This window comes from Corvus hawaiiensis, chromosome 9, assembly GCF_020740725.1.
Source record: "Corvus hawaiiensis isolate bCorHaw1 chromosome 9, bCorHaw1.pri.cur, whole genome shotgun sequence".
Taxonomy (NCBI): Eukaryota; Metazoa; Chordata; class Aves; order Passeriformes; family Corvidae; genus Corvus; species Corvus hawaiiensis.
The window spans coordinates 25,666,497-25,690,882 of record NC_063221.1 but is presented as its reverse complement, the minus strand read 5'-3'; the positions used below and the strand labels follow the sequence as shown (position 1 = coordinate 25,690,882).

General features: G+C 39.8%; 1 protein-coding gene across 4 annotated transcripts in view; it reads left to right on the top strand.

Moving 5' to 3' along the window:
* Nucleotides 1–739: 739 nt before the first annotated feature.
* SPATA6 (spermatogenesis associated 6) overlaps nt 740–24,386 on the top strand; it is a 41,974-nt gene continuing 18,327 nt past the window's right edge. For 3 of the 4 annotated variants that reach the window (XM_048313125.1, XM_048313123.1, XM_048313126.1), the window contains exons 1-10: nt 740–865; nt 5,504–5,641; nt 6,985–7,033; nt 7,770–7,811; nt 9,149–9,273; nt 13,533–13,613; nt 15,484–15,780; nt 17,370–17,457; nt 19,085–19,125; nt 20,192–20,367. In XM_048313125.1, the coding sequence (XP_048169082.1) occupies nt 818–865; nt 5,504–5,641; nt 6,985–7,033; nt 7,770–7,811; nt 9,149–9,273; nt 13,533–13,613; nt 15,484–15,780; nt 17,370–17,457; nt 19,085–19,125; nt 20,192–20,367 (1,085 nt within the window). In that variant the 5' untranslated portion in view covers nt 740–817. The remainder of the gene's footprint in view (nt 866–5,503; nt 5,642–6,984; nt 7,034–7,769; nt 7,812–9,148; nt 9,274–13,532; nt 13,614–15,483; nt 15,781–17,369; nt 17,458–19,084; nt 19,126–20,191; nt 20,368–24,386) is intronic. The other variant, XM_048313124.1, reaches the window with a different exon arrangement.

Below are 24,386 nucleotides of genomic sequence, written 5' to 3'. Positions count from 1 at the left end.
GCCCTCACCTGTGCGTGACCTGTCTGGTTCTCTGCCCCACGCTGGACACTTGTGCTTTCACACCAGGGCTCCATTGCCCATCGCTGTCCGCCCTTCAGGGGGCAGAGGGTGGAAATATTTTATCTACTATTTATCACTTTTGGTACACTCTAGCAGCCCCCCGGCAGCTCCACAAGTCCCTGTGCGGAGTGCCAGGACGAGCCAGCCGGAGGTCAGGAAGTAGGAAAGTGGGAGAACCAGAGAAGGTTGTGGGATGAGTAGGGATGACGAACAGGATTAGCGGCAGGACGAGAGAACATCCTCTTAAGCAGCGCCAAGGGACGTTTACGTTGGAAATTAGCGACAACTTCTTCACGGAAAGGGTGATTAAACAAGGGAAAGGGCAGCCCACGGCGGTGGTGGAGCCACAGTCCCTGGAGCTGTTTAAGGAAGGATTGGACGTGCCATGGTCTACTTGAGACACTCATGCTCAGCCATAGGTTGGGCACGGTGATGGCAGAGATCTTTTCCAACCTAACTGATTGTTTCAGGGCAGGAGGCCCTGTGGAGAGCAGCGAGGGCCGGACGGGAAGGGAACACGGGCGCTGTGGGGGAAAGTGTGGGCAGGGCCGGCACGGCCCCTCAGCTCTGCGGCGCGACGGCGGCGAGCGCCGGGCGGGGCGGGCACAGAGAGGGAGGGGATGGAGGGAGGGAGGGGAAGCCGCCCCCGAGGAGGGCGGAGCGGCCGCCGCGGCCGGACGCGCCCCGGTTGCCGTGACAACGGCGTCGGCCGAGCCCGAGCGGCCCGGGTCCGGCTGGCCCCGCTGCCCGCCCGCCCATGCCGCGGAAAGCGCTGCGCTGCGTCCTGCAGCTGGAGCTGCGCTCGGTGAGTGCCGGGGCCGCGCTCCCCGCCCGCCTCAGCTGGGCCGCGGCCGGCAGGAGAAGCCGCGCTGGGCTCTTCCGGCAGCGCTTCCCGCCCCGCTTTCCTCTGCCGGCCGCCGCCCTGCGGTCCCGGCCCGGGGCATCTTCCGGGGGCTGCTCCGGGCCCTGCTGCCGAGCGGGGGCCGCGCTCCGTCTGGCACCCCAGCCCTTCCGTGTGGGCATCCTCCGGCAGCCGGTCCCTGCGCCCCCGCGTTGGTGTTGGCAGCAGCCGTGCCCCTCCGGAGCTCCCATTTTCCTGTGGAAAAGTTGTGGGGGGTGTTTATCCCTGTGCCCCCGTTCCCCCGTTGGTGTTAGCAGCAGCCGTGCCGCTTTAGAGTTCTCATTTTCCTGCGGAAAATGTGTTTTTTAAGAGACACTGATTCTTGGGAAGCTGTATGGTGGGGGGGAAGCACTCTCAGGAAGAATAAAAAAAAAAAAAAAACCAAAACCCAGGAAAGAGCGGCTTGTTGATGGCAAATGCCGCCCTGTGAGGGGCAGGGTGTGACTCTGGGCAGCTCTGAATACCTGGATGTTACATGGCTGGGAGTGAGACCAGAAAGTGTGAAAGTGGAAAGTTTTGACGTTAATCATGTTACGACTGTACCCTGTGCAGTTTGCAAAGTTTTCTGCTTATATCCAAGCTGGGAATACAGCGACGAGCTGCATCATTATTCTGAAAACTTTTCAGAAGTAGCTGTGTTAGGCGGTGCCCTGTTACCATGGTGGCTTCATATGCCCCGGTCCTGTGATCCAGAACAAGTGGTGCCATATACATAAGAATACTTGCTGCTGAGAGGAAAACACGAGATGCCATCCACAAAATTCAAGTGCGGATCCTGGAAGCATATACTGGGAAATTGCCCAGGTATTCCTGGTTGCTTAGCTACCCTTTTTCCCAAACTTGAGTGGCTGCTCTGAAGCAGAGCTGTGGATTTCCACACATGGATGGTGAGGGTGTCACCCTGGCGGTGTTGCTCTGCTGTCTCAACAGCTGGTGTTTGTCTCCACAATGCCAAGGCCTGCTTGGTTCCTGGAGCAGAGCAATGTGCTTTCCTTTTCTGTTCCCACTGGCTGTGAGCTATTCCTGTGCCAGGAGTGAGTACAGGGAAAACATTTCCCCAGGATCATGTTTTCAGTTGTGGGGTATTTTGTTATTTACCCTGCTCTCAAGGTTACAGGTAAGAATGGAAAGAGACTACTCTTACACAAATGTCAGTGCTGGCCTTTCACTTAAGGAATTTTTTCTTTCCTTAGTGTTTGCTCGCTTGATATATTTTTTGGGCAGCAGTTCTTTCATTTCCCCATTGATCTTTATCAGCTAAAGCACTCTGGTATTTTTGGTAGTAAATTTGTGTGATGGACTCACCAGCCTTCTAATCATCTTAGGGATGGGAGCTACTCTTCCACTTTGAATTTGCATTGATCAGAGTCAGAATTGAAACCTGCATCCCAAATAGGGTCGTGCTTTTGCCTTAGGTGATGTAGGGAAAAATAGTCCAGCTTTCATCCTATATATTTTAGTATGAGCCAGGGTCATTAAAAATGTTAAAAGACATGAATCCCAGTATACAGAGAGGAATGTTTTTGATAGTAACCTCAGCTTGATGACTCCCAGTTTTTGCACATTATTGATGCTGTCCTTTGGCCAGTTCTGTACCACCTTTGATACTGACTCCTCCTCTACTAACTACTCTTATCTAGTTCATCATAAATAATAATTTTTCAAGGCACTATATGATATACTTTACGCAGAAAACAGATTTTCAAGAAAAAGTAAAATTTTGCTTGATTGATCTGTTTTTATTGAACGTGGCCTGCTGGGCTTTTTTTTAGTGATGTTTTCTGCCATGTCTTTTTTCTTTATTTTTACATATTTAAATATTTCGATCAATGGGGTTATCATTTTTAAGATCTCTCTTTCTGTCTCACATGGTCCTTGTGTTTGTTATTTTTCAGGAGATTCTACCTTCCCTGTTTTCATTACGTTTCATTTAAGAAAAATTACTTTCTTTCACAACCTGGGCTGAAGATGATTCAGCCTCCCTGTGCCTTCTTGGTCCAGGCCTAGTGCATATTGGGTGACTTTTGTTTCTATCATTTAATTCTTTAAGTTGTCTTCTTCCTCCTGTGATAAATTTTATTAAAACCAAGGCAAAATATTCAGTTGTGTTTGGAACATAGATTTGTTAGCTTTCACATCTTGGCTGATTTATGCTACGTCCATTAATTCTCTCTTTGTTTGCTTTATTTGTGACCAAAGTCTTGTCCAAATTTCTGATCCATTTCCCTGCCCTTTTACAGTGCTCTGCATATTTCTCAACCCTTTTTGAAATCTGTCCAGTTGTGTCAGAAGTTCTGTCCTCTTTGTTTTTCCCTTGCTTTAGGATACAGATGCATTTTGCTCCCTTTGACTTAATGAAATTCCAAGATCTTCTCTGATCTGGGTCCACCAACTCTTTGGTTTGTGTTGCTGGTAGTTTTCTTCATTTCTCTTCTCAAAAGGAAGGTCTTACTTAAAGACTAATTTGTTTTTTAGTTTGGTTTTTCCTGCCATGGACTGTGTGTAATAAGTGCTCTAGAGGGTTGAGATCAGGAAAATTCTGTTCCTTTCCATGGCCTTAATTCAGTGATTTCTTTATGGCTATTTGTGATGTCCCAGCTGTGGGGCTGGTACACATTTTCCATCCTCCTGGGAACTTTCAGCAGAGATGTCCAGGATAACACTGCCCTAGAAATTTCTCATAGTCCTCCGGGTTGCTTGTGAGGTCAGTTAATTGCAGCACTGATATCCCTCTTCCTTAGCTGATCCATAGATAACACTATTACAGTCTTTAAAATAGTCCCTCATCCTGCTGGAGCAGGCTGCAGTCAGATAAGAGCTTCAGTTTGTCTCCCAAGTGTTAAGTGCCTCTGCGTATTACAAAAGAGGTGCCGTGAACTGCAGATGTGCATGTGTCATTCATTTTTGGAGCTGCTTTTCAGTTACATGGCCATGGGGATTTGGTGTTCCAGCCCAGGTAATGCATTGTGAAGTTTATCCCCAGGCTAGTAGAATCACAGCTTTCCACATGTGCTATCTTGGCCCACTGCTCATTTGTAAGAATTCGTTTTCTTTTTACGGGATGGCAAGAAAAAATGGCACCTGTTGTTGGCAGTTTTGCTCATTCCAGTATCTTCAGATCTCTTACTTTTCATCTCAGTAAATAGGCAAGCATTGGTTGCCTTCTCTAAGGTGAAAGGCACAAAACTCCAGCTAAAAATGATTGTAAATCCTACAAAAATGTCGAAGATAGAAGTGAGAAGTGAAGCTGGTATGACATGTAGTATGTAGTTTGGGGGATCTTGCCTTGTATGAATGAGATCTGTCTCTCTCACTCCTGTTCACATTTGCAACTGCATGAGTGTCATGCAAGCTGTTTAATGCTTGACAGACTGTTTCAATTGGGTTATCCATTATTCTGGCACTTTTCTTGCAGATTTGAAGCCCTCATTTACATGTAGAGGAAACCCATTTTTTTCTTCTCAGTTACTTATGAGTAGAAGAACTATTTTTTACCTTATACTTCATCTGTAATGATTGATCACACATTGCTTTCTTTTATTTCTTCCACCTGAAGCTGTTTTTCTACTGCTTATGTAGTTTTCTTTTAAAAACAGTTAGGATTTCTCAAGTAAAATGTTCACTTGGGAGTAGGAGACTGTAACCAAATCTCTTATTTTAATTCCCACCACTCTCCTCCTTTGTCTTTCTACCTGGCAATTGAAAGTCTGAACGCTTTCTCCAGAAACCTTATGTTGGAAGAGACAACCTCGTATTTCTAATTCTGAGATAAAAAATGAGCATGAGACCTTAAGTGAAAGGTGTCAGTTCTCTGTCAGGGAAATAAAATAAATCCACGTGGTTCAGAGAAAATAGCAAATAGTTTTGCAATGAGTTGTGTAGATTCTTGCAGTCAGAGCTTTAAAAACAGACCAACTTCTTACTTACAGAATTTAAAAATTGTGCAGAGAAAGTTGAGTGGCAGCCTAGCGAGAGTCCTTCCCTGCCTTGAGTTTAAAGATGGCCAGACTTCTCAGAGAAAGGAAGAAATGTATCTGGTAGAAATGGAACAACAGTTGCTTTTTCTCATTTACAGAAAATTTGCAAATAAACTTGCCCTTTCTGGTGGCTGGACAGAGTATGGATATCTAAGCATGTAAATTGAACAGCTTCATTCAAGTTTGGGTGGGTTTTGTGTGTTGGCATCATGTAGACTTAATTCTACATGAGTCTTCACATAGATGGTTATACCTTGCACAGTCAGTGCATGCCTTTAACTCAATTAACCTGGCCTTGGGTTTCAGTTTTGGTTGAAAACAATGGAGTGTGTTTACTTAAGCAAGAAGAATTTGGTCCCGATCATTTTTAAATGGTGACTTTTTTCCTGGCCAGTCTGTACAAATAGAATTGCTTTAGAGAAGAATTTTTTTCTCTCTAGCCTGTTACATCCTGGCTTTCAGAAATCAACCATTTCAGTCCTGACTGTTTCATTTTTATCTTGAAAACAGCCATTACTTGTGTACCTAAAGTTCAGTTTGTTTAATGAGTGTGTTACTCCTACAGGTAACTTGTCCTGGAGTGCTGCTGAAAGACAAACAGGAACTTTATCTCAGTGTCTTTGTACTTGGGCAGTACAAAAAAACTCAATGTGTCCCTGCAGTGTTTCCACTCTTCTTTCAAGAGAAACTAGTATTTGAAAAGGTAAGATATGTCAAGGGCTGATACAACCCAAATAAACCCCATCACAAATTCCACAAAAATTGTCTGCAAAACCCATGAGCACAAATAGTCACACTGAGGATGGTGCAGTATTTTAACTCCTGCTTCTCTTTAGCACAAAGGAGGGGTGTGCCTGTGTTATCCATATGGGGACTCAAGAATTATGTGTACTGAAGATTCTAATGTATGATGAGACTTTTTAGGTGTTTGTTGATCCTTTTGTGAACTGTCCTTTCTCAGTGTCTTTTTTCTTGGCTTGGAAGGGACTGAATGTTTTTGTTCTAAAAATTATAGCAAGGTGAAGAACAGAGACTATACAATATAGGAGAGCCACCTTAATTTAGTAGAAAGATAAAGTAGCAGCTCAAGCCTTTTTGGTGACATCCTACTCCCTTCGAGATCCTTTTTTCATGGTTTGTCACCAGAATTCCCAGATTGATACTCTGGCCCTGTAATTTATAGTTGTTTATCACATATTCTGAGTCCCTACTAGCTTCATTATTAGTACCACAGGGATAATGAAACACAGTATCTTACAGATATGATCTGGCTTCTTGACTACCTATGAATAATAATACTTTGCCCTTTCTAGTTCTTTTCCTTTAAGCATTTCCCAGCACTTTGAAAACCAGGCTGAGTAAACTTCAGTGATGCTCTGGTGAAGTGGGTAAGAAACAAGCAGTGATAATTTCACTGCCTACTGAAGAGCAGAAAAGAGCATCATTTTTTAAAGGCAAACATACCACAAACTTCTTAAGAGGAATGTACTGAATGCTGTTTTCAGTGTAATGTAGGGGACCTCCATCCAGTGCAACATCCTCTCATTTTCTTTGCCATCTATTCACATGGGATTCAGGTTAAAAAAAAGCCTGAGCAGGAGACTTCCATGAAAAGTCACCTCTGTGAAAATGAAACTTAAAGGATTACTAATAAATTAAAGTGCATTCATCTATCAGAATTGTAGTACATTCAGCAATTTATGTTTTTCTCTTGAAATTTTCTTAGCCATTACTTACCTCTACATCTTTAACTCTTCACAATAAATTATTTTCGTTATTTACATACAGAGAGGGAACTCTATATGGGTAGAAAGTATATTACAGAACTGATAGCTTTCAGGGAATTTGATAATGTTCCAAATTACAATTTTAGTAGCTTCTCTCTTTCCAGTGGGGATAGGACTCCTGACAACCATCTTGGCAAGGAAGACCATTGTTTTTTGGGTTTTTTTTCCTTCTCCCTCCCCACAGGTCCATATGATTACTTCAACTGTGCTATTATTATTATTATTATTATTATTATTATTATTATTATTTCTTTTTCAGGCATTTGCTAATATAGTTGATCCTGGAGACCTTGTGAAGTTACTGGAATGTAGGTTCTGGTTTTTTTGTATACTATGTTGTATCCATTAATGTCATGCATTTTTGTGAGGATGATTTGGAGGTTTAAATTATGTGATAGTTTTTCTATCAGGGGCCTGTTCTCTGAAAAACTAGTGGGTAACCATTGTCATCTAACAAAATGCCTCTAGAAATGTATGTTAAATGCTTTGGAACAGGAAAAGGGTAAAAAGTCATAAGTGCTTGAAAGTCCAGCTGGTTATCTGATATTGGGTTCCTTTATGTGGTCATTTATTTGATTAATTGTCAAATTATATAAGGATAAACCTCCAATTTTTGTAAAAGGATTCTTTTCATTTTTAAGAAAATTATGTCTTGCCACATGTGTATAATGAATTGTAGTGAGAAAACACTGACCTGAACTCAAACTGCAGGAATATGCACCCTCACACAGGGAGTTATCTGTAAAGGGGGCAAAGCTTGCATAATCTTCTTTAAAAGAGGACAAACTTGGCAGCAGATAGAACTTACAAAGTTCTAAGTCAGATTTAGTGTTGTCATTTGTACCCTGCTAATGCCATTGTATTCATGATGATATTTATGCGAGCTGTACTGAATTTTATCTTATTATTGGTGTGGTGGAAATAGTGCAGCAATGTGCAGAGCTGTGAAGCTTAAATCAGTGATCCATTTTTCTTGGGCTTTGACTATGGGAATTTTCATTTTAGTTCTTTTTTAACTCATGAAAAAACTTTTTTCCCTCCTAGTTGACACAGCCACACTTGAACTAATACAGCTCGTTCCTCCAGGTATTGTATCAATCTTTTCATAAATTATGCAGTTTAATAGGTGAATTTCCAGGAGGACATTGCCCGTTAGAGCACAATCACTTTTTCCAACATACAGACAACATAGAAAGCCCTTCAACAAACAGTCCTCTGAATATAAAATGTTAATAGATCAAGAGGATCTCATTCTTGAAAGAGGATAATAACCAAATATTTAAATGTATCATGCTCAGACTTAGAAAAGTGATAATATTTAAAAATGGAAAATAAACTGAAATCATCCAGTGCATAATTATTAACTGCATCCCAATTCACTTGCAGAGAGGCTGTCTGTGAAATTTCAGAGTGCATAATCTTGTTCTCAGAATGGTACTTTCTTTCTCTTCCATTTTAATGGTGACCATTGGGAAAACTCTTATCCTCACTATAAGTATTACAGGTCTCTTGGGATGTGTGAAGATAATAAATAGCGATTTGTCATACTTCTGTTATTGGTTCGTGTGATTATAAAAATCTATTTTAATGAAATTCAAGTGTTCCCATGAATAATGTAAATCTGCATTTTATTGGAACTAAAGTCAAGTTTTAAAGAGGACTCATTTGGAAACTGTGGTATTAAAAGCACTCTCTGTCACTTGTCCTTAGTACTTTCAAGGAAACTATTGCTTCTCTCAGGTGACTCACCAGACTGTTTACTTGAAGAAATGCAGTGAATGGGGATTTTTTTTTGTGGGAAGATAAAAGATCTTGCATAAGGAATTTATTTTCAGAGCTCAGAGATAGGTGTGATACAGCCCAACATAAGCAAGCAAGATGGCTGCAATAGCGCAAGTTACATTTTTTTTGCAATATACATTCAAGGGTTTACCTCTAAAGAAAAACTTATTTTTTTGAAAAGTAGCAAGCCAGGTAATTGAGAAAATCTTGAAATAATTATTTTGATGCTGCATGTGTTTCTTTCTTACTGCTACTATTACTATTCTGTTATATGGAATGATAGTTTTTCATAAGGGATTGGCTGCCATTAAAAAAATAAGTATTTTCCTGTGGTGTGGAAGGGAAAGACTACTGAAAAGTTGTCTAAAGAAAACTTTTTGTGTGTCTGTTATGGAACAGTTAACACAATCTTTTTTAATTTTTTTTCCAGTAACATTTAAACATAGTTTCATAGTAGATTCTGCACATTTCTGCTGCTGATTTAACTTGATGAGGTTATTTCCTAGTGCGATAGGAGTTTTAGAGCCATGCTGTTAATTTGTAAAGAGCAAAATTTATCCTGGTTTCAACATGGCTCTGTGTGGTGTCTGTGCTGTATGGCTTTGTCTATTTTCCAATTAAAGTATGTATTTTCTTTTTAGTGGGAAAAGTTCTAGCTACATATGAAGAAAATACAAGAGATTTCCTGTTCCCTGACCCTAAGCTTACCCATGGGCACCGTGGTTTAGAGCGTGAGATTTTAATGAAGAGGTCCCCGTTTTTCACAGTGAGTGAATGTCTGTGAATTGTATTTATGACACAGTCTGCTTCACTGAAGAAACCCCTTGAACTGCTTCAAATGAAAAGCCGTTACTTCTGACAGATTTTGCCATTTTAAGGTGTTGAATGTACAAATCCACAGTTGAACTTCGGGGAAAGTAGAATCTTTTTTCAAAATGCTTCAAGAAATTATTTAATGTGAAAAAGTTAGTTTCCACTTGGTTTGCAGTGTGGCACCATGACATGTCTCCATTCAGTTTAATCTGTGCTGCAGCTGGTGGTTGAAAGGATGCAGGAGAAGAGGGAGATGTCATATTGACTTCATGGTTCTCAACAGATAAACCATGTAACCCTCCTCCTTGGTCCCTCTCCCTCGCATATTGGAACAACAGCTAATTGGCAGAATGAGTGCAATGAATTAATGCTCATTTTCTGGAGATAAGGGCTCAAGTACATATTAAATGAAAATTAATTCATTTCACACTGCCCTTTCATAAAGTTTGATTGTCAAATCTTAGTTGTCACCAGAATAACCCAGGGAAGGCACTTTAAGGAGGATGGTAATGATTTGTTTTGGAGTTTGTTTTGTGTGGTCTATTTTAGTTAAGTTTTACTGCTGGACTGGCAGGACATTTGGATAGGGACTCAATTACCCTGTCCATTGTGGTTGGACTAAAAGCACGTAGGAGGAGGGAAATGCTGGTTAAAGTTCATTGGTATCTTTCAGCTGGTGTAATCTTTCCCCTGAAAGGGCAACCTGGAAACTGCCCAGACACTTGCAGTTAGGAGTGCTAATTTGGTATCTAATGCTGTGTTACATTTGAATGAATTAAAGTTGTGATTTTGTGCTGCAAAATGTCTGATTCTGTAGCAACTTAAACTGTCCCTGCAAAAACAACCATTGTTTTTTGGCTGTAGTATCTCTTTGATATGGCTCATCCCATACATCGTGGTGTGGCTCAAGAGATGGGGTGCGACTGTTTTGCTTTCATACTGCTCATAGAATAGGTACTTTCCTGGTGTTGAGAAAGAATAGGGAGGTAGTAACAAATGAGGTGGTATTAGCTACATGTTTTTAGACTTTTTTTGTGAATAGAATATAGTGAGTGTTTGTAGAAGCAGAGCCACTAGAGTAGTTTGATGGTTTTTGTCAAACTGAGCTCTTTAAAACAAAAATTACATATATTCTAATAAAGAGAAGGTGCCATAACTTGCGAGCTATGAGAAGATGTGGTCAGAGTAATTTGGATGTGTAGCTGATGAGTGATGGCACTGTAGTAGCTTTAAAAAGTTGACTGATGTAAGACATACTTCTGTGTCCTTGGGAGCAGCATAAACAAAATCCATCTCTGCCCTGGAACAGGGACTGGAGAGGCCTTTGTTGCTCTGTCCCATCTCCATAGCTGAAAGTACAGTTTAAGAGAGGATTTTGGCATAGTGACTCCCTTTTCAGTGAGTAATACAGAAGCTGTGTTTGATGGCATTGAGGGGAGGCTCTCAAAATTAACTTCTTGTTCCTCTCCTCACTTGCCAAATGGACTAACTGTGAAAGGATTCTTACCTCCAGTAGAAATGCAGTCTCAAGTGCCTCCATCTTCCAGTGTTCCCTGAGCTTTACTGGTGTCTCCTGCTAAGTCTGTCAGCACGAAGCACTGGATGTGAATGCTAAGCAAGAGGAGGTGTTAAACAAGGTCGTGAGAAGCCTCACGTTATTCCTATGCTAGTGAAGCTATGTTCTTCCCACATGAAAAGTTATTTATAGCCAGCTGAGATGTTGAATATTTTTGAATGTGCTTCAGTGGCACTTTGATTCCCAAAAAATTTGTCTTTTATTAAAAAAATAAAGGTAGCAACAGCAAGGTTACGGTTGTGGAGTTCAGATAGGCAGTGACAAGCCGTATCTGATTAACACTGCTAATCTGCCACTTGGAAGGAATCCCAAGTCGAGAGGATCAGAACTCCTCCAGAAATCTGGCACTTGGCTGATAATGTCTCTGGCTAAATGTCTTACGAGGTTTACAAACTCTGTGTGCATACAAGACATGCCTCGAGTTATCTCTCCTGGTCCAGTGTTGCCCAGATGAGGCTCTTGCTGGCTCTTCTGTATTTCTCTGCAACCTTTGCCTTTCAGAATATGTTTATGCCTGGACTGTGGTAGTGATTTCTTACAGATGTTCTTATCTCCATTCCCCACCTTCATGCAGTATTTGCCACATTACTTAAAACAGTTTCTTTTTAGTTATGCTATCTTCTATTAGCATGCCAGTATAAGACCTTCTGTTATATTCATACATGCTTTTTTAAGCTAGAGTTGTACTCATACTCCTTACTGTCAAAAGCACGTATTAGACTTGTATTCTTGTAAACAGAACCACCTTTGTACTTTTTCTATGGTCAAATTGCTATTATGTCCCTTCTGTTTAATGATTGGTGCAGGACTGCTCGATGCTGCAGACACCACTAAGCCAGAAGCAGTAGAGATCCCAAAAACTTTCTGGCTGGATTTTCATTTACAGATGTGTTTGGGGCTATATGACAGTCTTCATGTAATTCTGTGTTGAATATCCTTCAGCAATATCTAGTTTGGTACTGCAAAAAACAGAGCAAGTCCTCTGATGGCTTCTGGCCTTTGAGTTGCTTTTGACATGCCTGTGCATTCAATCACACCGCAATGCGGTGATTTTGAATGCCTGTGCATTCGAATGCCATCCTATATTCCCTCTCCGAAGACTATTTCTCTGAAGAAACCATGGTTTGTGTCATATTTTAGGTATGAGCTCTTAAGAATTTTGTAATCATTTCCAATCTCTGTAAGAGCAGTAGGTGCTCTATTGTTGCATTTTATAGTAGACATACTAATTCTGATGTGTCCTTTTTTAAATTGTTGATAGCACTTGACAATTCATTAGTAGTAAAAACGAGTTGATTAAAGATGATCAGATTTAAAACCTCTTTTATATGCCATAACTTGACTTGATTGAATCCTGGACTCTGTTAATTGCTATGACTGAGCTTTCTTGGCATTTTTGTCTTTACATTTCCATAATCTATCCTGGGGCCAGATCATATTCCCTAATGGGAAATCAGTGTTTAGGCAGGTGGTAGAGAATAGTTTGGTTCATCAATAGACTTCACTCATGAAGTTCCTGCTAATTCTTACAAATGTGGGACAGTCACAAACACACCCAGCTCCTTTTCATGTCTCAGTGATTTTGTGTGTTCATGTGCACAAATGCCCATGCACTGAGATGCCTCAGGCAGCAAATTCTGTCCATGTTGAAAGAAGAGAGGGTAGAAATTTCTAGGGGCACTTGATTCTCTCTTGAGTTCTGCAGAGCTCTATAAGATGCACATAGATGATTGCCACTTGTTTATAGCATATGTGGCATTTAGTTCTTTTATGCCTTTTTTGATGCTGCTGTTTGGGATATAATGCTTGTGCGTCATAATCTCTGTCCTTTACACCCAGTAAATTTTGACTGCATTGACCAATGCTCAGTGAATTTGAAAGGCAATAGTTTTCTGAGGTGTTACATTCCTAGCCATGGCTGTAGTAAAAGAAGGTGAGTGGAGCAGAAGCTGTTAATGATGTGAAAATGGAGGGACTTGCTGGCCATTACTCCGTGTGTGCTGTGCTCCACCAGGAGGCCCAGCTGGACCCCGCTGATCCAAGTGGGACAAACTAGGGCTGCCCTGTGGGCAGGAGGGGATTGTGAGGGAGTGGAACGTGGTTATGGAACAAGGGAGACATCCACAGAAATGAGACTATTCTAAAGATGAAGGAATGAAGGGTATTCTTAGTCATGCTGTTACAAATGAATGGTTATTTGCGGTGTGATTGACTGATTAAACAAAATGTTTTTACAAAAGAGATGGCACAACTGAGACTGTTCTCAGACAAGTTTACAAAGTTAGCATTAGTGAAACTTCTAGAGCATGACTGAAATTTTTATTTATGCCAAATAGCATGGCATGAAAAATCTTTAAAAGTGCTTTTGACAAAAAAAAAGGTATTAAAATAAAAGTCAGACCTTAATTGTTGTACAAAAGCAGTGTAATCATCTGTAATTGAATTGTCAGAAATGCAAATGTTAGCATCTTGACATTTACCATTGCTGTTCTGTCTTTTCTAATTATCTTTATTAAAGGCTGAAATTAACAAAGGAAATGGCTGAAAATTAGGAATGGTTTGTTACATTAGGTGACATTTACCTCTTTGATACCCTTTATCTTGAGTTGGATGTTCAATTATTGTCTCTCTTCTAGGGAATTGCACCAAAATTGAGATTTTCTACAATCTCCCTTATTTCAGACAGTCTGTTAAGCTCTGGAAGGAGTCACATACAGGTTAGCACAATTTAATTGTTTGCAGTTTAATTTCTAGATTTAATATTGATAGCCTTGCTTCCAATTTTTGCATGTGCTGCTCGCTTCAAACTTTTCTCATTCTTTTGTTGTGGTTAAAGCAGGTATCATGGGTGCTTGACAACTTGATTAAATTTTTAATCAAGTATGAGTAAGGAGTGGGTTTGGTGCATGACAGTAGATGCTGAGAGTTCCTTGAATCTGAAACAATTATCAACTGCTGTGTTCTGTGATCAGCTGAAGTGTCAGTCCCTGGTGTATTTGTACGTGGAAAGATGGCTTCTCACCATTTGTTGCTGACACTTAAAATTAAGGACAGTGAAAACTAGGTGAAGTTAGAGAAGGTACACTATTAAACCAAACCAATTAATTTTAATTGTTTCCATAACTGTATCATTGACAGTAATGGAAATGCAGATTTTTGTTGAAAGGGCTGTCACCTACATTAATCTGGAAATGCTGCTTTGGCTATGAGTACAGTTAAAGGTGAAGTAGCACTCTTCTCTGGTCTCACAGATTGGAATTTTGGTTTGGATTTCTGGCACAAGCTGTCATGTAGAGTTACTCTTACGTCCTCCCTTTTTTGCTGTACTATTGAAAAATGGTGCAGCATCATTAAAATGGAATGGTTGTCAGGAAGGCTTGTGTGCAAAGACACTTAGGTGACTTTGACCTGTTGGTGGCATTGCTAATGACTTCAGTGAGAAACTTCTTCCAAATTTAGCAAATGAAATATATCGAGAGAGAAGAAGAATTAAAAATCAGTGAAAATTGTCATTGTCAGAAAAGTGGCTTCAGTGAAGGTGACTTGAATAAGGGCGATTTGATTTAAAATTTAAACTGCTCCTGAAAGTATCTATGAATGGCATCTCAGATTTGCTTGTGTTACAGTGAAGGTCCAGTTTCACAACTGGTCTAAGCCAGAAGCAGCACCGCCTGCTTCTGATGAAGCTGAGATTAGTCTTAGAGAATTAGGCCTGGCTTTGTGTGGGCCAAGTCCATGCTGTGTCCCACTATCAGCTGCACAAGTGGGAGTTCAGAGGAGTGGTAGGAGTATTCTGTGTGCTGCCAAGTTCAAGTCAAAGCAAAACAAACACACAGCCTCGGCCTCACCCATCCAGTGGCTGGGTATAGAGGAAAAGGCTTAAAGGCAAGCTGGACATTTTATTTCTCCGTTCCTCTGAACCAAAGGAGTACATGCAACATTCAGATTTAGGGCTAATGTCAACTAGCTCCAGCTTGAATAAGAATTTCTGACAGGAAGAGTATTATTTTTCTTGACTAAACACTACTTCTTGGTTATAACTTTTTAAAGAACTAGTAAATTCACCATGATCCAAGAAAATACAAATTTTCGAGAATGTAGTTGCACTTCTTTTGAAGCTTTAGGCAACTCTAAATGCATATAATTCAAACTATTAAATAGGCTCCTATTTTAATTTATATCTTTTATATTAAAAGGTAAGAATTTTAAAATAAAAGCTTAAACAGATAAAAATATGCTTCAAACCTGTGTATATCTAATTCAGGTAAAGTTTGTATTAAAGCAACTTGTGACAAAATTCAGTTTAATTTTTACTGTCTCCACTAACTGTGTGAGAAAGCTAATTGAGTAAGTATCAGACACTTGACATCTAATGTGTAGTACTGGGTGTTTAACCTTCTTTTGGTTTCAGAGAAAATGGTAAACACGTTGTTTTTTAAATTGCTGTTTGATTATAGTTTTGTGAGGGCAACTTCAGCTGCCATGGCATCTCTTCCTGTTAAAATTATTAATTCCTTGTTTGCATTATGTTCGGCGATCTTTATCGTACACGCTGTCAAATCAGATGATTTCTCTTCTTCACTTCAGGCTGATACGAATTGGGTGCATCATTCAACCCCAAAAGGAAAGATGCACTCAAAGCTACCAAAGAAAAACCCTCCTCCATCTGAGAAGGACAGGCAGAGCTCGGCAGTGAAGAGCTACGAGCAGCCCACGATTGCCTCCAAGTCGCGCTCCCCGTCCCCGTACACCAAGCGCCGCATGTGCGAGCTCTCCGAGGAGGCCAGGCAGAGACTGGCCCATCTGAACCTCGGGCCTCACGAGTTCAGGAGAGACACTGACAAACCTCCCTTTGTAATCAGACGGGTTTGTATTTGCTCCAAGGTACTTCCAGCTTAAGCTTCGTTCAAATATTGTTCTTTCACTAAATAGCGCTCCAAAAATTCATTCAGCTCTTAGTTTAGATGAATAATTTTTCTCTCCTTAGCGGTCTGTCACAGAGTGATTTAAATGTAAAATTAACTAAAATAAAATTTCTTTTATCCGCTTTAGTAACAGACAAAGATCAAATTCTATCATGAATATCGTGGTTAAATTCTCTGAGGCCCCATTTCTTTTCTTCCAGCACACTAGACAGGATAATAGGTGTATAAATTCAGCTTGGAAGTAATTGATATTAGTATTAAAAATTCCTGAATAAGACTTTAAAGACAGAGTGTCTAGTCACATTATGAACACTTGCACTTCCTCTCTTTCAACTTTTTTTTATGTTGACATCCTGTGATCTTCGGAACACTTCCTTTGCTCAGAGCTACATCTCAAACACTTAGAGTTCATAGCATAAGGACTTTTTGCCATACATGAAAAATGGTCCTGAAATTAGGTACTTACTTACAGAAATTGTGTATAAGTCTTTTAAAATGAAGGGGCTACATTTCCCAGCCATTTGGAGGACCATATACTCATATTCTTTTTCCCCCCTCTTAATTTTTCTTCTTATTGCAACAATCCTCTGTTTTTAGAAAAATCACTTTGAATTGGTAGGGGCAGAAATGGGATTGTTCATATTCTGTGCTGTGACATTATGATTGGGCTACAATTCTGGGCACTTACGACAACCAGTTAGATAATCTAGTGGTTAAATAGTTTGCTTCTACCTTATCTTTTTGCTTAGTGTTGATACTAATTAATTAATAATATATTTTCAAAGTTTAGAATTCTTTTCCAAGTTTTAGTCTACATATAGCTACCTTTTAGAAATTCAAAATGGCCTTAATAGGTCAATAATCATTCATCAATCAACTGTTTCTCTCAAATATTTTTCTTTTAACTCCTTTTATTCAATTTTTCTGGTTTTTGATCTATAGGTGAAGTTCACAGTTTAATTATAGCATCATTAACACTGATTATTGATTTTCAATGCTTGGTTATGTTTGTACAAAAAAAAGGAAAAAGCTTGTCTCTTAATTCAGCGTATCCTGACTGTCATGGCCTTTCTAGATTGAGAATGCTCCTTTTAGGGCATCTTTGCTACTAAGAACTCTTTTGGCCTGGAGATTTTGTGTGACATGAAGATTAAAATTGGATTATATTAAATGTAACTTTTTAATTAGGAAGAGATTCAGATCTCTCTTGGTGAGATCTGAGCTGTTTAGAACAAGTATGAGACACCAACAATTGTTTAAAAAGACTGTAGACACTACAGATGAAGGAGAAACTATCTGTATTTTCTCTTTCTTTCAACATTGGGATATTCAGAGTTTTCTAGACCTTTTTAGCACTGTTTTTGTTTATGCACAGTATTGCTAATAATGTACATGAGCCAAGTGTTATGAAAATAGTCTAAAATAGTACTTAAATAGAATAAAATATTTCAGAAAGTACTAGTTGTGATCTTATGAAGAAAACCAGAAAAAACAGGAATTGATACATCTCATACTGAGCATTTTAACAGTATTTGTGCTGTGCTTCAGGTTGGACAACCAAGTCCTGGTGCTAAACTTCATACCTGGTGTTCCCCACGAGAAAGCACAGCAGAAGCCTGGACCAAGGCACCCTCTGGTCAGTATTTTCTACTACATATCTCATTCATGCTTTTCATTTCTTCAGTAAGTAGTTTTATTTGGGGCTTTTTATTATTATTTGGTTTTTTATTTATTATGAGAATCTCAGTCTATGATGGAGAACAAGCTGTTAGTTCTTCCTAGGGAAAGGAAGAATACTGAATAAATTACTGCTCCAAAGGGTGCCCTTGAATAGCTCTTTACCTCATGAAGCTTGGAACATAGTTCTACATAATATGAAAATAGGAGGAGAGAATTCCAAAGCCCAGACGAGTGCTCTGTTTCACTCCACTTTTTTTGTTGACTTGGATGGTGGAGCAAATCTGCACCATGGTTTGTAGGTGTGTTGATCAGGCTTGGAGTATTGATTATTTTGAAATTCAAGGACTCTGTTTCTTCACAGATGAATAATGTTTATTTCAGCAGTATTTGTGAGTAGTGGATCAGTGACTTACCATTATTAATGAGCATCCAGGATATGCTCCAATATCTGCTTCAGCAGCCTTTGGTATCAGTAAGTGAGAGTTTAATAAAAAGTGTGGGACCAGAAATTTAGGGAAGTGTCCTCAAACTTAATTTTATTGCATATTTCTGACAATACGAGGATTTTAATGAGTCTCATCAGTATTTGTTTATGTATGCTCTGCCTCATTTTTATTTCATTTCCTCACTAATTATAATTTTCTGTACAGCAAATCATTATGAACATGCTATTTTACATTTGTTCTTTGTCGTTGCACTGGGTGCTGGATTTTAAAGGTTTCACATCCCCTTTGGGAGCAGACTTGCCAATCTGTGATAGCTGGATAATGTAACAGACCAGATCATCTGATAGCATTGCACACTTACAAAAGGAGCTGATGATTTCTGGCCAGTAGCTCGGAGACCAAAACCTACCTCAGTATTAATATCCAGAGGATTCTTTGGTCACCTGCCTGTGTCTTGAGGCTTTACTGTAACTTCTGAAAAGAACAGATTCCTAGGATTAGAAATCTTAATACATAGAGTTTAGTCCTTTTTTGATTTTCCTGGGTCACAGTGTGAGGGCTGTTCAGTACAAACTGGTAGACCAGACCAAGAAGGAAAATTTAATGTCAGTCCCTCAGGGATGCATATTGACACTGTGAAAAATCCTAAACCAGTACAGCCCTAAGATGTTTGTTTCCCTGGACTTCTTGTCTGTGGGTCAGTGGGTGGTGAGGGAAGGAATGCAGAGGTGATAGGAGGAGGGAGAGATGGCTGTAGGGAAATGATGGTTGTTCAGAGAGGATTAGTAAGGTAGAGCAATGTACGTGGGAATTTTTGGGAATGGCAGAGCTTGTTTTGATACTGATTTAAGCAATGAATAGTGTAACAAAATGTGCCACTTCTGTCTGTGAGAAGAGGGTGCCCACACTGATTCATTATTTCAAGCATTGTATTCTATTCAATGTGAGGTCATGGCTTTCAGCTAAAGAAGGTGATTTCCTGAAATATTCTGAGGAGATAATGTATAATAATAATAAATTGCTTTAGTTTTGTTTGTGAAGAGAGATAGGATGTTTTATAAAAGATTTAATAGAATTTAGGAAATGCAAATGTCTTTTTTTGATTTCTTCTGTCATGGACCTTTTTTCTTTCTCCAGATCCTTCTCCTCTTGCCAGCTACAGACCCAAGAAAGCTGAAGTGAGTACTTCAAAGTGTTATTGCTTGCACACTGGTTTTTAGGAAGACAGTCCTTCTTGGATTGTCTTGCATAGGTATTTTTGAAACTTTATCTACAGTAGTATCAAAAGCAAGAAAAAGGACATTTTAAATCTGATCTAGCCTAGTTAAGGCCTGCTGGCAGGTTATCTACAAACAGTAAAAGGAAACTTAGTACTTTGTAAAGTTGGCTGCAAATACAAAACTTGCTTTTCCTTGGCATTAAGGCTTGCAGCAAGGCCATAGAGGAGCCTTTAAAGGCAGCTTGCATTTGCCTTACCAGTTATTCTGAGAGCATCCTTCATTCTGGAATTGTGTGCAAAGGTAGCACTGGTACAACTGGCAAGCCACTGCTGTGGTATTTCACGTCCTTTCTTTTTCAGATTTTAGGTTCTTTGTGTATTGAAAGAATCTGAAGATTAATGTCAGGGTTCTTCTGGGTTTTATTCTTTACATCCTCATTTAGTTGTTTTCTGCCAGCATTCGTGAAGTACTGTAAAAATTGTGGGTTTAGGCATTTAATTATGTGTGCCCTCTCCAATTTCGTAATGGCTGGGAGAACTGATGATAAGTGGGAGGTGGAAAGAAAGGGAATTTTAAGTATGAACTTTGTTATATATGTTAAGCACACTTTCATCAGACTCCAAACTTTTATTGGCAAGGACTGTAGTTCTGTGTACCACGTGAGTTTATTACATTGTGCCACCTCTGGATTGTTCCATGGGTTGTTTAGACTCTCAGGCATTATTCTGAATCTGTGAGATTCCTGACTAAGCCTTTAAGTTGTGCACTGAGAAAAGTTGATAAAAGGGCTGTTAGAGTTTCACGTAAGATGGTGTGTTAGTTACCAACAGATTCCTCTGAGACTTGTTGATTTATTTTAGACCATGGATTTTTGTATGAAATAAGGGTCCTTGTTCTTTCCCCAGCAGACAGATATTCCTGAATGAATGTACAACCTTTAACCTTTTGGTTTGAGAAATAAAAACATGAAAATTGTACATCTTGATATTCATAATAAATTTTAGTTTGGTGGGGTATTTTTCAGGCCAAATCTACCCGTGGAAAAGGCTTGGGCAGTTCTGCTGCTTCCAAGGAGGATGTGAGCTCAGATCCACCCAACAGAGAGTCCCATTCTGCTGCTTCATTGGAGCATCCAGCACCTCCAGCAGTTCAGGAGCCTTCTCTGACTTCTGTGCTGAATCGATCTTCTCTGAGGGAAAGGTAATGCCCTGGTCTTGTTCATGGCACTGTGGAACTAGGAACGTGAGCAGATGATAACAGTGCCTGCATGACTGTAGTTTGCATGTTTGGAGGTGTGAGGGCTGAAAAGACTGAAAAATCTTCCTGCAAGAGCTGTGTTGTTGTTTGACTTTTCTGTTTGCTGTGTTTGCCATCACCTCTCTGCTTGATGATTGCAATCCTAATAACATGGCAATGAAAATCTCTGAAATGATGACACCCCAGATTTTAGGCTGCCAATGTCCATCTGAAACAGAATAAATAAATCATCACTTAAATGAATCACCACTGTTTCAGAGGTGATTGGAATCTCAGGGATATAAATACAGATACATGTCAAGTAAGCTTTACAGTAGGTACTGGGAAACCTTTTTTCCTTCTGACTTCAGACTGGTGTTTTTGAGCACATACTTGTGGCTGTGCTGTACTCAGATGTGTGACTGACATGCTTGGGCTAGCTTTAATCTACTCAGTGTGTTTTTTTCCAATCTTTTCACTTTGTTGACATCCCAAGATTTTGGTTTTGATTTTTTGAGCTGAAGCATGGACCTCTGCAGCAATTGTGTGTATATTAATTGCTATTTTTCAATTATTTTTCTTAGTTATCTCCACTGACCCCAGTAGGACTGGGTAGGGAACAGTTTCAAATATCCCTTAATTCAGTGGATTTCAGTCCCTGAATTAATATTTTGAGCAACCTTCAGTGTCTTTTGGGGGTGGGATGGAAGAAATGTCAAAAAGCAAGAGATGGTTTCATGCTTAAGCCCTCCAGTCCTTCGAGGAGAGTATTCCCTGCTTCCTGCTGAATAGAACGTGTTCTTGTGCTTCTCTTGTACATTCAAGTAGTAAGTTACTGTTTGGCTTTCTGGGAACAGGAAGACTGTATGCAAAGCTAGGCCTGAGTAAGCCAATACATAAAATAACTGGGAGAAACAAAGGATTAAACTGATGACCCATCCTGAATGCTGAAGATACGTTTTGGTGACCAGTTCACACTCTGTTACCATTGGCACCAAGTTAGTCCATGCTTGCAGGTTGCATTTCACAGCCTACACACAGCCTAATGCTTGTTTCCAAAATAGAAAAACTGTCTCCGTTTTTTTCTTTAAAAAGAAAAATGACAGATGGCAGGTGGGGACTGAATTTTTAATACTCACAGAGTTCAAGTTGTTGTTCTAACATCTTCCTCTGCTTGAAAACTTGTTTGTTAGTTGTTCTGTGTAATAGTGTGTCTTGAGAAGTGTTACACAGAGATTAGGATGTATCTGGGGTTTGAAGGAGGTTTCTTTGTAATCTTGTCTGCCTCCCCACTCTCCTGTGACAATGGTTGTGCATTAGTTACCCATATCTGGGGAAGAGATATTGTCATGGTAACTTTTTAATCCTTCTTTCAGCTGGACTCCTTTTGGAGGGGTTGGGGCTACATTATATACACATTTTATTTAAAGCTGATGGGGGTGCTTTCTACTGATAGCAGGAAGGTCTTTATGTTGTGAGCTGCTGTTACATGCATGGTAATTCAGTCGTCTGCCAGTTAATCTTGAACTTGTCTGAATGTTCTTGCTTTTTCTCTTATGAGCCTCTCTCCAGAAGAGATTTCTGATCTTGTGAAATTATGTTTTTTCTTCTTATTAAAGCAAATGTTCTCAGCTCTTCAGAGCTGTAACATCTCTTTATGTAAAATATGTAACCATTTACTTCTGTCATTGGAAAAGAAATTCAAAATGAGAAATAAAGGGCATAGTCTAAAAAAAATTGATCTCTGTTTCATGCTGCTGAGATAACAATGGTTTTAGCTGATTGTGTACTCAGAGTTATACTTGGAATGACAAACATGGTTTAGAGGTCAATGTTTGGAAATGCATGCAAACGCTGCTGTTCAGATCATAGAAATACAGAGGAAATCAGTGCACTGAAAGTATAGCAGTGTTAGTGTAATTGCAAGAATATGGAGTCTTATCTCACAGCATTTGGTGTTTATTTCCTCAATTTTATTTTGAAGTACAAAGACAAATTGCTTAGCATATCCAGGCTACTATTTTTAATGCTAGTCAACTCACAGTCAATACGAAACTTGACTCCCCACCTCGACCTTTAGTTCCCTCTTTTCCCTTTCTTTTTTTTTAAAGTAGTGTGAAGTGACTGTCTGCCTTCTTGGGAGTACTTCCCAGAGCCCTGCTGTGTACTTGTTAAGCCACTGCAATGCTTTTCAGTGAGACAGAAATTGGGGTCTTGTGCAAGGTCCTCTGAGCCCTTTTGTATCCTTCCTGGCAGTTTTCAGTCCCTTTCTTTGAGCCTGATAGAGACACCACAAATCAATCCTCTTCCCCTTTCCTCTGGGATTTCAGTCAGAAGCAGAACTGTAAATAGATTTACTATTGAACAAGACAGCCAAGTTTTGAATATTGATTTTTCATACTTTCTTTTTACATTTTCATTATGCACATCGTGTAAGGAAAGCATTTGCTGATGCTGGAGGCTGACACTCAACGGAGTGATGTGGCCATACAACCCTCCAGAGGTCCCTCTCATCCCTCACTATTCGTGATTCTGTGAGGTTTGACTGGAGCTCCTGTGCAGACCAGTGGCACATACAGACCCTTGAGTTCCTGCCCATGGTGTGTGTCCCACAGTGTGCCAAGGCAGTTGTTTGGTTGGTTGTGCAGAGATCAGTGGCCTTTAGTGCAGAGAGGAGCATCCTGGATGCTTTGGGAAAGAGCATTCGCACTCTGTTCTTTCAGTGCTGCTTCAGGAAAGCAAAATTGGAGTCCAGACCTTGCTTTCATGGTGCATAGACATCCTCATGCACTCCTAGAAGATGGTGTTTTTCTTGGGGACTTACAAGCTAAGCCTTCCTTGCAGCACTGAAACCTGCAGCAAAGTACTTGTCAGAAAGAAAAAGAGAAATAGTGATATGGATTCCATAAGGTCAAGAAGTCCTTTGAACAGAGCTGTGTGCTGGCACAAGAAAAATCCTTTCCTCAAGAGACTACAACAATCATGGGAGTATTTGACTGTTTCTGTTATGTGAGAGGCAGAGCTACTTCTCGTGCATTTGTGATCAAAGGATTCTTTTTCCTACTCTGGAAATAGCATGCTTCTGCTTTTGTTTCCAGATTGAAGTGCAGTTCGATGCCTTTTTTCATGTTCTCCTGGTTATGCTGCTGATACATGATCTTACCTGCCATAAAATTTAACAAAAACCTAAGTTCTCTTTGAAGTGAGGCAGAGGTTAAGAGTCTGGATCAGATGCCCTTCTGTAATACTCCTCTGTTGTTTTACTACCATCTTTTTATATTCTCTTTTTCCAAGTGCTAGGGAAATAACAGCATGAAGTTAGATATTGGTAATGATAGATATAATGATAGTTACTAATATATATTAATGAAATACTGGAGCCTATGTGAAGTCCTTGAAAACACCAGTTACCCAGAATTTTTGGTTTCACTGATCTTGAAAACTGTCATCCCAGGATCTTGGGGGTTATTTTTATTGCACAGCAGAACACAGAAGTAGGTGGTTCACCTGGTGCTTTAGAGACTGGCTTGCATCCTGAGACAGGGTTTGCTTCTGTGAGAGGGTATGTTTTATATTTTGAGAACTTCTATTACAAAGTAGTACACTGAAAAATACTGCAGACTTCTTAGGAAAAAAGCTTGCTCTCAGGAGAGGCTGCACCTAGGTTTCTTGTCTATTTCTAACCATTTAAAAGTCATTATTTCTGAGTTTTGGAATTTACTTTGGTAGGAAGGTTTTGGGTTTACCACTCTCACCTCTTGGGAAACTTTACTTATTTTGTATCCTTTAAATATTAACTTCTGGAATCAGCACTTGAAAATCAGTTATTTCATACTACATTCTGCAAAAGTGAGCAATACCTAAGCCTTGTTTCATATTTTTGACCAACATCTGTACCATTTGTCATCTTCATTGGTTGATTTTGCTGCAGCAGTAAGTAAATTTGAAATTGATTGCTGTCAGAGCCATTTTGTGTATAAATT